Source organism: Phalacrocorax carbo, chromosome 8 (assembly GCF_963921805.1).
Source record: "Phalacrocorax carbo chromosome 8, bPhaCar2.1, whole genome shotgun sequence".
Classification (NCBI taxonomy): Eukaryota; Metazoa; Chordata; class Aves; order Suliformes; family Phalacrocoracidae; genus Phalacrocorax; species Phalacrocorax carbo.
This window is the reverse complement of record NC_087520.1, coordinates 23,680,511-23,696,456: the sequence shown is the minus strand read 5'-3', so window position 1 is coordinate 23,696,456 and position 15,946 is coordinate 23,680,511. Positions and strand designations below refer to the sequence as shown.

Below are 15,946 nucleotides of genomic sequence, written 5' to 3'. Positions count from 1 at the left end.
TTAATGCCAACAGCCCTACAAACTGCAGCACAGGAGAGTCTCAGCCCAACTACAATACAACATTTTGTCATTCTGGGTCCCATCCAAAAGCTTCATGCTTAACCAGTACAGCATTCAGCTAGAAGATGTACACTCTCAACATTCAGGAACATGATTTAAGAAAACTTCCAGTACAGCAAGGCTGATCAAACTCACCACATCAACACAAAAAGACTGAGACATAGCACTCAATTAATGCAGTCCTATAACAGCATTAATCTTAATTGTCAAAGCATTAAAGACAACTTGCTCTAGATGTCAATGCAGACAGTACAAACCCAGAGACAGATGTACATTTAATGCTGTAATATACAGTTCACTTGAAACAAACACAACAAACAATAGATACAATGAAGCCAAATGCTAGCTATCAATAAATATCTGGCATTCATAAAATAATTAAAATATCAGCAGCTATGATGCTGCAAAAAACCCCACCCTGCAACACATTCAGACTTTGAACTCAAGTCAATCCACAAACACACCCCACTCCAAAATCTGCATGGCTTTGACACTTATGGATTAGCCGCTTAGTAAAATTGATACAGGAGTGAAAATAAAGCATTATATTAAAACATGGGAGACTTATGTTTCTCCTGCATAGTCTGTGAACTTTGAAAGCTGAAGAGAGGAATAAGCAAAACGTTCACAGAAGAGTCTATAGTTATGCAGTATTTCTGCAACTTAGAGAAAGATTTGTTAAAAAATACATCCAACAGAGCATTTTTGGACATTGGACAAACAGGCTTTTTGGTTTTTTTCCTGCTTGCAGTCAATATCTATGTCTATAAGTATTTAAGGACATTAACAGGTGCAAAGTAACTGCTGGAGTGCTTGGCCCATCCTTCCCCATTGTGAAACAGCCATATCTTTCTTCTGAAAAGCCTCCCAACTAAGCGTAGTCAAAGATAAGGCAGTTTAACATGCAGGCAGCCCTTGCTTTTCCTCCAGCAGGGCTTCCCCGATTAAGAGATGAACATGGCACGAATGCAGCTTTTTGTGTATGTCTATTTGCTTTAGAAAACACAAAGCATTAAGTATAGCCTTTCCTAGTGCTGCTCTTACTACAGTTGCTTCTAATCTCCTGGGCATATCAGTAGCACCTCTACATGGGCAACAAATCAGAATATGAACTAGGTGGATGTGCACTGTTCTCAAAGCTCCCCTCTCTGTTTAAAAGCATGCCAAATCTTGTTCTCCACACAGCATGGAAGTAGAATAAAAAAATCCTGACATAACTGGAAAAGTGGTGGGAAGATGCCTGAAGAGCTCTGTGTAGAGCCACACACCCTCAAGAGAAGTTTGTTAGCTTAGTCTCAGCACTTCACAACCATGGCTATAAAGCTCTTGAACTCAAGGTGGCTCTAAGAGGAGTTCAGCCATGGTAGTACACTCAAGAGGCTCAGCTGGATCAAAACAGGCTAGCTGTGCATAAAGGCAAAGACCCACAGATCATCCAGAATTCAGATTATATACAGAGACTGAAATTTCCTAGCAGACTCTTGTCCACTTCTTTTGCTATTTGCCCACAGAAATATAGAAGATTAATAGGGGTGGAGTTACTTAAGCATCCAATTATAAGTGAAAGTTGCACAAAAACTTAGCAATCTTGTGTTGAATTATTCAGGAACAGGCAAAAGAGGGAACCAACTTTACCCTCTTTTTTCTTTTAAAGATAAGCCTAGGAACGTGAAACTACTTGACAAAGCTCACAAGACTTTAAGGAACAGGTACCACTGTGTGAATAACTTGGGAGGGGATATCTTCACAGCGCTATCACATGCAAAACATGACAGATTCACTACCAGCAGCAGAAACTAAAAAACTGGGATAAATTTCTTTTATTAAGTTAATTTTCTCATGCTGAAAACAAAGCTTTCATTTGCTTACTGCATTAAATTCCATATCCACTGGTTATGACTGCTATGCTATGCCCATCTCCAGCTGCTTTCTCATTTCCTCCTTGTCATGTACAACACTGGCACTGAAAAAAATCAGATGTACTACCTCAAACATCTATTAGTTTTAAATTAAGAAAAAAGCAGTCCCATTAATCCACCATTAGGTAATTATTTTGAGAAATATTCTAGCACCTTGGAGAGAGTAAGGAAAAGAAAAACTAAGAAACCTAGAACAGAAGAGTGATAGAACTTCATCATGGGTTAATAAACGCTTGTGCTTTTTCTATGTACAAAAAGGGGCCTGTCAACATGAAGAGGCCCCAAGAAATATGTAAAAAAAAGCTACAGAATGACAGCTGCAGTTGCAAACATCTTGTTGTAGAAGGATGGTTTCCTGAAGTACTGACCCAGCAAAAGAATGGGAGGCAGATATACCTCTTTGATAGTGTCTGGAGTCCTGCTGCCAGTTACCTGAGGTGTCTGTGCTGGAAGGCTGGCCTCCCTAAATAGGGCAGGGAGAAGAGTACATTCTTCCAGAGAGCAATTCAAAGCTTTTAAGTGGATCCCTACACTAAACTGTCTAAAGGAACCCACCTTTCTCCCCATTAAACAGAGAGGAAACCAGATTCTTAACTGGCATAATGGTTTCATAACTCCTGTAAAACAGGAAAACACAGTGCTACTGTCAGAAAAACTGCTCTCACCTTTTCCCTTCCTTCAGATTGACAGAATAATTCACCCACCATAATGAACTCAATCAAGAACTAATTCCAGCTGAAAACTAATGCAGGGAAAAGCAGTTAATTATGTTAGAACATGTTCAGTTCCTGATCTGATTCCCCACACAAATGCCTGGGCAGAGGTAAGGGAGCAGGTTAAGAGTGCCAGGGCCATCTCAAGTAGCAATGCCAGCTTAAAGCTCTAAACAAACCACAGCACCAAGAACCTTGCATCCTGGAAGCTAGGTGGCTACACTGAGCCGCGTACCCCCACTTTGTGCCATCCTGTCATCCACTGAGTACACACTCCAGTTAAATCACTTTCTCAAGCATCCTGCAACCCTCTGGGTCACAGGCAGTTTGTGGGCATCGTCCTGTTTAAAGTCAATAGCATTTAACTGTGATGAACCCCCACACTACTATTTTATTCAATTAGTTGTTAATTGTGAACCAAAGTTACCTTTCACTTACACTTATGTGAAGGTAGCATGCTTTGGCCAGACGTTATCAAAAGTCATCTTTAACTTTTACCCTTAAAAACTCCTAAGAGCACAGCCAAGCCATCTCCCTGGCCACAGGACATTCACTACCCACAGCTGGTTTGCTGTAAAATCAAAATGCATTCTGTGACATTTCTACAACTACCTCCAGCCTTCTCCCCAACCTTTTCTTTTTTCCTCTCCTTCTGTAACCTACGAAAGTGATCTTCCTAGTTGCTCCTGCCCAGGGATCTTAGCAGAGCTCTTTCAAACATCCATCATGCCTTGCACAATAATTCACAGCAATGAGAACCTTCAGTCAGCACTGACCCTTATTTTTCAGTCAGCAAACAGCACACACCTGTGGTTTTCTGCAGTTACTTGGGATAAAATTAACTTGTTACTTTGGATCAAGAACTCGGGGGAAGACATGAAAACAGAGTCTATGCACACATAGTCCCCCAGCAAGACAGAAAAAACCTTAATTCCATATCTTTCCTCAGCTGTTTACAGAACAAGCTCCCTTCTTAATCCTTGCAGTGTCAAAAGGCCCCAGAATCACGCCTCTTCCAGAGCTAATACTGCTAATTCTGCTGTAATAAGCTGTAGCCTACAATGGTGAGGAAAGCAGAACACAATAGTGTCAACTGCTTGAAATTTAGATTGTGACGAAAAAAAAAATCGCTGCAGCTACTCACAACAAAGCCCACATGTACTCAAGTCACTTAGGCTATAACCAACTTTTAACTTGCAATGGTAAGCTTTAACGAAGAAAGTCTGGTAGAAGCGTTTAAACCTTATTTCTGGAATTACAACTTCCTCCTTGTTTTTCCTTTAGATTGAGAATTAAAGTTCTATTGAGAAGGTAGTAGGGAAAATTTTAGTAAATATTCTTGTTCTTAAACCTTGTTCAATTCTTCCTTAATTTCTCGTTCCTATCTAACATTCTTTTAAAGTTTAATTTTAAATTTCCCCTATTTCTTCCAATAACTGCTAGTACAATCTCACCAGATGACCCTAGTTCTTTAGTCACACACAGAATTCTCTAGTGAAAGTGGGGAAATGTAAATTAAGCATTTCCATATCAATAATTTTGGGGAAACATTTCCCTTTTTAATATATTAAGGAAGGTGTTTTATTTTGCTAATTCGACAGTTCCTTTCAGAAGAACAAACATGCCATTTTATCAGGTATAAAATACAGAAAGATTTACACTTTAAAAGCAGCAGTCACAGAGGAATTAATTTTCATCTGATGCTGGATCATAAAACTAATCAGTCCCTCCTTTTTACAGTTCTTCATAACATAAAGGTGACAAAGGAGCTCACAAAAGACCACTTGAATACTTGAAGGTAATAAATTGAGAAAAACAGAAAAATATTTCAGGTTAAAACAGCCTGTTAAATATGCTGCCACAAAAAGTAAAGTCAAACATTGTAGGGAGATACTGGAAAAGGTTAATGGTTTTATGAGCAAGTATCTGTGGTCATTCTTCCCTTCACATGTTCATTTAGGCTTTCGTTTAGGCTATTAGCAAACTGCTAACAGCAAAAAAAGGTGTTTCTTCAAAATTAGTCAGACCAGAGCAGGATTCTTTGGTCATCTGATGCAGTACTGCATGATATCAAAACAGCAACACGAGACACTACCACACCTGAAAAGAGACCAGTGCAATGAGTTTCATGGTGTTCTGGGGACTTCATAATAACCTGCAAGTATTTGGTTTTTGTTTTTCTCTAAGGCTTCACTAGATGAACAAGTATCCAAGCACAAATTTTTGGGGAAACAGCTATTGCTTTTATCTTTGCACCAGTAGTCATTAAGTAGCAATACTCTGCCTGGCCAAGGGAATTCAGGCTTCAAATCAGAGGAGCAGGAGCGCTCGTCCCCAGGATGGTAACTTCAGTCCTACCCCATGAACAACAGCTGCCCATGTAGTAACTATTAGTTACCTCACAAATTACACCCTGCTGCATATAAGGAAAACTAAAGTTAGTGCTAGTTAGCTTAATGAGAGGCTGTTAAATGTAGAGGTGTACTTTACTGTTGTTGTAGCAGGGACAGGAAATTCCAGAAGAGTTTTGAAAACACATAAGACAAACTCCTGGAGCCTAAATTAAGTCATCCTTGCTTTTGAATTGCAGATCACAGAAAAGTTCATCTGAATTCATAAACGTTGGAACAGATGTAAACAGAATTAAACCTGGGTGAACCCTCGATAGTGGTCCTCATGCTAAAGTCTTAAGCAGTTTAACCCATTTTATACACACATCTAATTCATCTGGACATGTGTTTCAAATATGCTTATAGACCAAGCTCTGCAAGTGCCTTTAAAACCAACCTTCAAAGCAGATGAAGCAAAAAAGAAAATTCCCACAAAGGCATTTGACCTTGGAGGACCTGGAGGGCATTCCACCAGGACTAAGGCCTCATTTTCAAACACACCGACTCCATCAGAGAAGCCATCCCTGCCTTCAAACTGACCACTCATTCCCACCCACACCACCCCAACTCTTCCGCATGTTAGTGCAAGCATTTCTAACACTGTAGCTAACTGGTCAGGCAACTAATCTGGGCCAGAACTCACCCAGCCAAAAATATACTTATTTCCATCCAGACCAGGTCTCTGGTGTGCCCAAACACTCAGGCCTGCCAAAAGATAAGCATAGCAAGAGGGTTTCTTCCAGAATAGTGTAAGCTTTAAGTGTTCAGGAAACTACAGCATGGAACGCATACCGCGCTTTAAAACCCCTTAATTTACATTTATGTTCTTGACGCTTCTGCACTTCTGCCTGGACTGATTTGTTCTCTTCATGCTTGCTATTCTTCATGCAGCTCTTGATGTCAGAACACACTCTGGAACAGAACAGATGAGTCGTACTAGTGAAACTACATAAAAAAGAAAGGGAAGAGAAGGGGTGGTGGTGCAGGGGAAATCACTGAATGTTTAATGCTTGTTTAACAGAAATGTGCAGTCCCACACCTCTAAGAATAGCAGCATTGGTAACTGCTTGAGGACCCCTTCGCTTAAAAAAGCCTTGACCAAAACCAAAAGAGTATTTTAATTGGCTTTAATACTTTTTACACCAGGAAGAATGAATGTATTTCAAAATCCTCTCTCTACCTCTTCTCAAATTCTTTAGCATTTACAGTTCTTATAACCTAACACTCTATATCCCTCATGTCAAATTAAGAATGCAATATGACATTTTAGAGGTGGTAATGCCTACTTCAGGTGTCCTTTTCCTCCTGTGCCGTGGAATACCAAATCACAACACAAAAGCAGTTTTGTTAAAGGGGTGTAAGTTAGAGCAAGTGTAACCTGTTACATACTGTCAATGCAGCAAGTAACACTATCAATAAAGTAACAAAATCAGCTCTAACAGACTTCGAAACCTTGTTACCGTGAGGAAGAACAGCCTCAGCTTGTTGAAGAGTTGCGACACTAGCTTCATTACCCTAATCAATTAAGGGCTTAAAATATTCACATTTATGGAACCAAAATATTTACAAGACAGCACATTACTTCTCATCTGTAATTCTCTTCAGTCCTCGGTGTGCATACATGCTAAAAACCCTGGGAACAGTAAGCAACTCCACAGGAGTAATTCTCAAGCAAGGCATGTATCCTTGCTGCACTCTGATGCAGGCCAACGTTGAGTTTCACACTAGTTCTATGCCCTCTGAATTTAAGCGTTTCCTCCCCCAGTTGGTCTGTCATTTATTTAGTACAAGGTACTTAAGTCTGGGTTCTGGCTGCATTTTTATCTTGGAAAGCATATTTTTAATTGTTTATCAGCTTCAAAGAGCACTACTGATAAGAAGTTTGTTGGAGCTGTGGATGTTCAGTGATAATATGCTTTTAAAAGAGCATTTGGAATTGATCTCTTTTTACTTAACATTTGCTCTATAAAAGTCACATATGCTGTATACATTCACTGACCAGAAAGGGAGATGCTCAGAGGATACATGGGGTGTGCTCCACTAAGGGCACATTAAGTCTGCTGACGCAAGCTGCATCCTTGCCAAGTTCTACGCTGATGAGAGCTTGCACACAGTGGTAGGCATATAAAATAGCTACCATTAGGAGCTGAGGTTTTATTCCTGACTTGTGACCCTGGAGAATGCTGCTATTTCCTAAAACTTAAAAACTTGTGATTAACACAGAAAAGCCTTAGGAGTGAAGGACTTCTCTATTCAGAAGATGCTTGATGGAAAGTGAACACCTCCCGCATGGAACTGTATCATCTCAGAAGTTTTGTCACTGGATGAAACACACCAGGACTCTTCAACAGAGCACATTTAATTGAATGGAAGCATCCTTTTATCTACTGCTATTATTTTATCCTAACGTTGGTTTTCCTGAAATTTTGAAGTGAGAAATAGTTTTCTTTCAATTTTCAAAACCTAACCTTCTACTTAACAGTAGAGAGATCTGTTTTAAATAAAGATTGTACCCAACCTCTTAGTAGAGGAAAAGAGAAACAAAACAATAATAATTGTAGTTCTTTTCCACACTATGGACAACATAAATTCAGGATAGTTTACAGGGATATCTGCAGTTTACAACTGATAGCAGGTTAATGCAAAGCACAACCATCACTCTTCTCAAGGTATTGACTCTGCTTAAGAAAACAGCTTCCTGGAGTTTTTTAAAAGGGATGTTTTGAAGTAGGGAGCTCAGACACTGCTGAAGGAACATCGCCTATTAATGTACAACCCAAGGAGCAAAGTTTCCCAGCACTGCTAACATACATACTTCAAAAATTCAAGGCGTACTTGTTCTGATCCACTCCATGGTAATGTCCCAGAGGGAAGAAAAGCCGCTCCTACCCTCTTTTACTGGAAAGATAGCCTACTTCTATTAAAGTAACCACCATATTTTCTGGCATAAAATACCTTGCATGAATTTACATTCCAATAAGATCTTTGACATATGGGCAAGTTTTCATAAACTTGAAGTAAAACAGGGATAAGCTGGAAATTTAAGTGCTCCACATGTCCATTTTTGAGCTTAGTACACTGACATACACTGGAAAGAGACCATTAGAGGGCTCCCAGAAGGATGAGGTGGCTAGAGCACAAGACTTATAAAAGCAGACTGACACAGTTAGCTGTGAGAAGGCTAAGGGGAGATCTTGCTTCAACTACCTTCAAATACCTAATGGGAGAGCAAAGACAAGATGAAACCACACTCTTGGAGGTAACACAGTGCAAGGACAAGATGCAACAGGCAAGTTGCAACAACTGAGAGCAGTCAAACATTGGAGCAGGTTGCTCAGAGATGCTGCCGGAAACTCTCATCTTTCAGCTATTGAAAATATTTGCTAAATACAACCTCATTTAACTTCAAAGCTGGCCCTGCATCGAGGCAGGGGCTGAACCAAGGTATCACAAGCAGTCCATTCCAACCTAAATGATTTTACCATTCTCTGGCACTATATAAAATGAAGGCTATACTTCAAACACAAAAACAGTGAGGGTATTTTTTCATCTATGCAGTTATAACTATGATGCTCTTAAGACACGGAGATCTACTGGCCTCAGCATTCGCTTCCACACAAGTTCTAGAGGACCTGGAACACTTTCGCAAAATCAAGGCTGACTAGTTTTTTAGCTCATGTGCAAAGTACAATCATTCTCAGCAATCTACGAGACCCCTGTACTTTCAGAGTGGCGAATATACAAAGCTGCCCAGTATTTAAGAGAGCAGCATTAGAAGAGCACAGGCTTATTGTATCATTGTTTAAGAGAGACAAAACCACAAAGAATACGAAGTCAAAGAAGGGCTGTACAAAGACCAACATCGGACAAGGCTCTTACATGAACTTCAGATAGAACAGGTGGAAGCAGTACTGGCAGAAGACCTTTTTTTTTTTTTAATTTGCAGGAGACAACCCAGGACCACAATGACTAAGTCCAAACTAATAGAAAAGAAAAATCTGTCTTTGAAGAAAGAAGGACTACTGTGTCCTCTTTTCTCCAGAATCTTAACAAGAGGTTATATCTCGAATGCCAGAAGGTGGCTGAAGAGGCTCCCTGGCTGCCAGCACAGGACAGCCTGGTTGAAAAGGCAGCTCTGGGACAAAAACAAGTGGTAAACAATTGCAGTGGATCAAGTACTTCTAACCAGACTGATAACAGAGCAGGACAAACATGCACTGCTATGTCGCTTCTTTGAACCTGGTGGAGCTGGAGAAAACATCTCTGAAGATTTGTTTGCACAAGCCACTCAAAGCAGGTGTTTCCAAAAACATTACAGATGTCATGTCAGGCAAGCCAGACATTTGAATATTTGATAGTCTGCTCCACCATACTGTCATGGCAGCTGCCAAATTCTTCTTCATGTAGGTCAAAATGCTGGTAGAACAGGAAGAGGATGCAGCTGCTTTGACAGGACAAAACTATTTCCACACACATTACAGGAGCCAAGGATAAACTACTCTGGGCTCATATAATGCTCTAGTAGCTCCAAGTAGGTAGGAGTCAACAGTGGTCATTCCTGAGCAGGAAGGAGAGGAGTGCATTAATATGGAAGGTAGGCAAGGATCAAGTAATCAATGAGTACCTTTTGAGTATTCAGTATTGCCACAGGAAGCGATAAATCTCTCTTCAAAGATCAGAAATGGCAGTAAGTTATATATTCAGCAGGAATGCTGGATAACACTAACTTCTTCCATCCTCCAAAAAGAAAAGAAAAGAAAAAAGGTTTTAATAATCTGATAACTTTGTCTGAAACTACTAGCCTTCAAAAATTTTATTTTTCCAACCTGTAATCTGAAAACTCCTGAAGTGCCTCTAAAGGGTTCTCTCACAGTGCATACTGGGAAAGCAAGACTGAAGTTTATATTATGCCTCCACTGCAAACAGTTTAGCACGTAGAAGAAAGCCAAAACAGGGGGACATTTTTAATTCAGTAGCATTTCCTGCTTTCATTTTAAGTCTGTGGACATTAGAGACCCTTTCAAGGAAATGGCTTTGCAAATCGAATACAAGGAGACAGTGAAACTATAAGAGAAGGTGAAGTCATTGGGCCAAAAAAAATCACTACTGGTTCCACAGCAGTGAAAAGCTCTTCCAGGTGCCAGTCCAGAGCAATGATGTCTCTTTCATTGTTAAACAATGGGAGGATTCAATTCCCTTGACAGTGATTTTAAACATACAGCAAAGTTTACTGCTGTTTCAAGAGTAAAAAATGTTTACAAATATCCAAATGCTGCCATTAGTATTTGTAGTCTCAACTACCTTTTCAGAAAACTTCTACTTACCCCAAAATATCGAGCCATGGCTCCACAAAGGCTTAAATCAAACTCAGAGCTGCAGTTTTTCCACATACACTTATGCCCCATATTTATTTATTTTTTTGGGGGTGGGGTGGGGGTGGGGGGGGGTGGGATGGGATAGATGGACACACAGAGGAAGCAAGACCAGTTGACCAACTCATTGCTAGGCAATGCAATTTCCAGCACACAAATGGAAGGAGATGGGGTCACAACAGTCCTGACACAAGCCAACTTAATTTTCCAGGGAAGCCATGACTTTTACTTCCCTAAATGCCCTTACAAAGTTGGCCTTGTGTGAGCACTAGGAACCACACTACAGAATAGCACTCAGACTGGACACAGACTGAATTTCTGCAAAGAACACAAGCGGTAGCAGCAAAGCTACCCTATTTGTCTCTCTCATACAGCCAGGAGAAACCAGAATTGCCAAACTCAATCACCAGGTGCTTCTGTTGAAATTACCATCCAGAGGGGCATGTGGATTATATGCAAGTTAGCTCTGCAGCTGAGACAGTTCTCAAGCTTCCATTTCCCCCTTCCCCCTTTAACATACGTAATGCATGAAAAGTACTTTTAGCTTTCAGTAATCTTCACCTAGAGATGCTTAGTCCACCATCAATTTACTCACTGGAATGTTCTGGAGAGCTCAGAAAGTGTCAAACACTTGTGTCAAGTCTCCACGCATGATGCATTATCATAGCTTAAAGTTATTAAGTGTTGTTTACTCTTTCTTCCAGATCTTTACTCTCCCTAGTTTCATTCCCGATTACTTCAGTATTTTACTCGCATCCCCTTTAAAACAAGGATCACTGCATTATAAAATAATTTCACAAAATACACAAATGCAATATATAAACTATGATTCAATAAACAATTTTATATACCATAAAATAAATAATTTTACTAAGCTGTATTTTCTGAAGTGGATTCCATGAAAATCATGGTGCTTCACCCTCACTGAGCATTTCCCATGCTACGAACGGGGAAGGATGAACCCTTTTAGCAATACAGGCTTGGGACTGACTGGACAGCAGCACTGCTGACAAGGTCCTAGGGCTACTTGGTAGACAGCAAGCTGAACATGAGCCAGCGGCGCGTCCTGGCAGCAAAGAAGTAACATTTATCTTACCAACAGCTCACTAATACCATAGCCACAGATAAGGACTTTTTACAGTCACAAGTTTGGACTAAATAGATGGGATGCTATTTTGACACACCTCCTATATATGTACCAACACCTGCTTCCTTCCTCCTGTTCAGGAGATTTTACTGGCTTGATAACTTTTTAGATTTCTAAGAAAAAGTCCTAAACCTGCCTCTGTTCAAAATGACAGAAGTTGGTGAAAGAAGAGCTGCTCCCCATCTTTCTTCTTTAGCATGATCACCTCTCATTTGATCATGGAGTCTGACCTCTTATGAGTGACAGTTCTCTAAATGTTTATGAAACAGAAGTTGAGTACCTTGCAGCTGGCTGAAGCATTTTTTAGAATTTTTTCTACAATCAAAGATGTTATGAAATTAAGAAATACACGACTGCTCTTCATATCATAATCCAACGGTTAATCACATTCACTTTTAATTCTTGTTGCATTTGTCAGCAAGATTTAAAAAAGCTCACTAATATCCAGTACTATCTTGCCAGGGGGATACCCGAGGACTCTGATCAAGTTACCTCTCAGTTTTGCCGAGAAGCTGCACAGTAAACTTTTAACACTCTACTGCAAGACATCAGCTCTCCATCAAATTGGAGGTTAATCCTCCTTGCAGCCGGTAGTTTTTGTGTTTAAGTGCTGATGCCAGAACTGTGCACAGTATTTTGGTAATGACTTCAGCCCACCCCACACAGGCAAGAATGTATCTCTACCCATTCCATTTATGCATCTGAGAACTACTTTAGCTTCTTGGTCACAGCATCACCTTGGAAACTCACGTTCAAGCTGTTTATCCACTATGACTCCAAAACGCAGTTCAGCCACTGCTTTCTAGGATACCAGATGCCTTGATTTAAATTCAGCTGAACTGCCTTGTTCCCAGGTGTATACCATTACATACAGCAGCCTGAGCATGCACATCTGAATGGATCTATTTCACCTGACAATCATGATGGCTGCCTTAGTGCTATTTGCCTTTCTGTGAACCACAATTTTATCGTGCAAAAGTTTTAAATCAACAGCCATTTTGCACCAACAGAACCAGTGATGAAAACAAATTGTGACAAGCAATTACCAGTTTTTGCTAAACATCCATGGAAACTATTCAGTCTTGTACATCCCCAGACTATCCTGAACTGAATGGTATTTAGTACCAATTTTTATACTCTGTAAGGTCCGCAACATCAAGCGAGATACAAGTCAAATAATAAATCTAACAAGCATAGTTTCCTTGAAGCCTTATTTACTAGGATTAATTACATCCTTTTCTCTCCTTGTTAACTCAATTCTGTGCCAAGAATAAATGGGAGAGCTGGTCATAATGTAAACTATCTATATATTAACATCATGCAGCATTAGTCAAACACCCAAGGTAGCTCAAGAGTCTCTGCACAGCACTACGTTACTAGCTGCCACGTTCATCCACTCCATTTCCTTCTAATTCTGATACATCAGCAATTTTCCAAACTCCTGGAATTTCCCTAGTGTTCTGAAGTGCATCAACTATACAGTGTTCATTCCATTACTACAGCTAGGGATATTCCAGTGTTAAAAGTGGGAAAAAATACACTGGCCAAGACAAACATCTCTCTCACCTCCCAATGTACTTTGGTGGTGATTTTTTGGGGGTATTTTTATGTTTTGTCTTGTGTTTGTGTTTTGTTTTGGTTTTTATTTAAAAGGAAAAAAACCAAAAACCCAAACACACACAACAGAGGAATTTCAGAAGCTTTCAGAACAGCAACCTAATTCTAAATACCTGAAAGAGGGAATAAGGATTACTTTGACATCCCAATTAAGGCAAGCAATATTCTTTATATAGCTGGACCAAGCTACTTTCTCTTCTACTTTACCAATAGCTACTTTACCTGCTGATGTTTGAGAGACATACAAGCTTCTAATCATGGTGCACATTAATACATACATAGGTGTATTTCACGCTCCAAACAATCAGATTTGGCTTCTGTTTTGTTAGAATTTGACAAGTTCAGTGATGCCAACAGAAATTTTTAGATTCTGGGGAGAAAAGAAAGGTAAAATAAGATTTTTCAGTACAAGCTGAGCTTCATTCACAATCTCCTCACCCAGACTTTATATTTGAATGAAGCTTTTCAGCAAAACCCATGAAGCTTTAGAAACCTCATGGGTTTGCGTCTACAGCAGACAAATAGACAATGCTGATAGCCAACTGACAAAATTATACATATTTGGGCATGCTACAGGGTAGAAAGAAAATAGCCTGTAGCATGGCTTGCTTCACTGCTACCAGTACAGCAGCCCTCCCCTGTGTTACCTGGTCAGCACATCCTAACTGATCATTGCACTTCTTGTGCTTTTAAATTATTTTAAACATACCTCTTAAGATCAACTCAATACAGTACACTAAAATCCTCAGGTATGTGACAGTAAAAAGTGGGAGGGCTAAAACTGAAGGGTGTCTAAAAAATAAACTTTTACACAAGAAATACAGCTGTAAACATCTGTGACTCAACTTTGTCTGAAGAGATAGTTAAAGAATAATTCTTCAGGAATCCATTATATCACATATGTCCCCTAAGTAACACATGATAACTGCGGCATTCTTGAGAGATGTCTCCGTACTACTTCTGTATTTTTACCTCTTAAGAACCATATTGGAAAGACATTAAGACATGATAGTTTCCAAGTTTTTATAATACTAAATGAGGGACACCTCACTTGAGCTTTAATTTATATTAGACACCAAAATCGAATCATGCAGGGTACAGTTACCTGAATATTAACATGACCTGAAACACAAAACTCCCTACCACCTCATGTTTATTTTACTCTTCTTTTCAAGGTTATTTTTGTTCATCAGAAAATACAGAGATCACTCAGGTGAGCAGCTATTTAGTTTTCTTATTAAATATCTGTCAAGAATAAGCACATCTCATTTAATTACTGAAGATGATGGATTATCGGAGAGAAGTGGGAGGAGCAGTAGAAGAGGGTGTTTTAAATGAAATTAAAATATCCTTCAGTACAAAAAAAAGCAACATCTTCAGTTTCAGGACAGGACAAAGCTACTTTCTAAGTTTCAGAAAAAAAAGGCCAGGTCCTGAGCCATTTTTGAGAGCAGTAAATATAACCTTCAAACAATAAAAGAGAATTTCCTGGATCTGTGTGCATCTCTAAGACCACAACCGCACATGATTGCGAAGCAGTAGAGCTTGATACTGTATGGAAGTTTCAAGGTTTAGTACAACAAAGACTGAACTAGGTATCTGAACTAGAGCCAAGTGGATGAACAGAAGTTTAAAGTTAAGCAAACACGTAAGTACACTTCAGTAAGTTAACACAAACAAAACAACCCCCAAGTCAAAGCTTTGGTTTCTTTCCGCTCCACTGTGGCAGCCGAAGACCAGCACTTCAGTCAGTGTGCATCTTCACGTGTGCAAGCAGCAGCAGTGGCTGCTCCTTACTACATGTATTTCTAGAGCACGTACAAGCATGGGAAGAAGCAGTATTTGTGACCCTAATGCTCTACTACTCACTCAAGCGTTCCCTCTCTGGTAAAGAATGGTTAAGAGAAGCAAGAATTGCCAGGATGGGAGAATCAGTGAGGTTTTATGCAAATAGAATCAATATACGTATCTGAAATAGCTAACGTACAAAAAAACCGTTCAGACAGAGCAGGAAGAGCTACCCAGAGCTCAGAGCTCAACACTGCTTGCTGTTACAAGTGATGAAGAATCTGCCAAAGTATGCGGGATAAGGGCAAGGAATAGGCCAGCTCTTGTCAGAGAGCTGATAAGCCTAATAACACTCAACATCTGACTTCCAAAAATCTTCATTAGAAAAGCAGGAGCTCTTGGATGTGAAGTACTAAGGGGAAGAGAAGAAATTAAGTTCCGGAGTAGGCTCTATACAGAAAATCCTAAGCAAGTTAGTAATCACATATAATTAAGATTTTTCAGGCAAATGCTGAATAAACACAAGAATAACATGGGTCAGCTTCTGGCTTTTTCAAGACAACAGCAATGGTTCCACATCAGGCAGGTATCAACCTGCAGCCACAAGAGCCCATAATGAAACACACAAATTAGCTACGGTTCATATTCAAGATACAGCCTGCTGATACAAAAAGCAGTTATTGAAATAGCTCTTTCCCTCAATAATGCTGCAGGCATGAGTTGCCAGCAAACTTAACGCTGCAGTGACAGCTGCCCAAGCTCTGTCTGAATTGGGTGAGACTTGCTGTATTGTTTCAGTTTTAGGGCCACATGAAGCTATAGTGAAGATTTTGAGTTCCCTTTTGCTCAGACATTATTCCTCAAAAATAGCCCAGAAAGTTTCATTAATGAAGCCATTCCATGCATCCTAACAACCTTTCTCATGTGTACTATAAGTACA

At 39.8% G+C, this 15,946-nt stretch overlaps 1 protein-coding gene across 7 annotated transcripts in view; it reads right to left on the bottom strand.

The window, feature by feature from the left end:
• The window catches only part of CTCF (CCCTC-binding factor), a 37,205-nt gene that overhangs the window by 19,338 nt on the left and 1,921 nt on the right, over window positions 1-15,946 (bottom strand). For 2 of the 7 annotated variants that reach the window (XM_064459159.1, XM_064459160.1), the window contains exons 2-4: window positions 13,441-13,588; window positions 11,050-11,213; window positions 9,707-9,819 (exon numbers count right to left, since the gene is read on the bottom strand). The exons of 2 other annotated variants lie outside the window; for them this stretch is intronic. Coding sequence is in view for 2 of the 5 variants with exons in the window: in XM_064459156.1 (XP_064315226.1) it covers window positions 5,900-5,953 (54 nt within the window). In the remaining 3 variants the exon portion in view is untranslated. Of the gene's footprint in view, window positions 1-5,899; window positions 5,995-9,706; window positions 9,820-11,049; window positions 11,214-13,440; window positions 13,589-15,946 lie in introns of those variants that run through there. 3 more of the 7 variants (XM_064459157.1, XM_064459158.1, XM_064459156.1) reach the window with 2 other exon arrangements.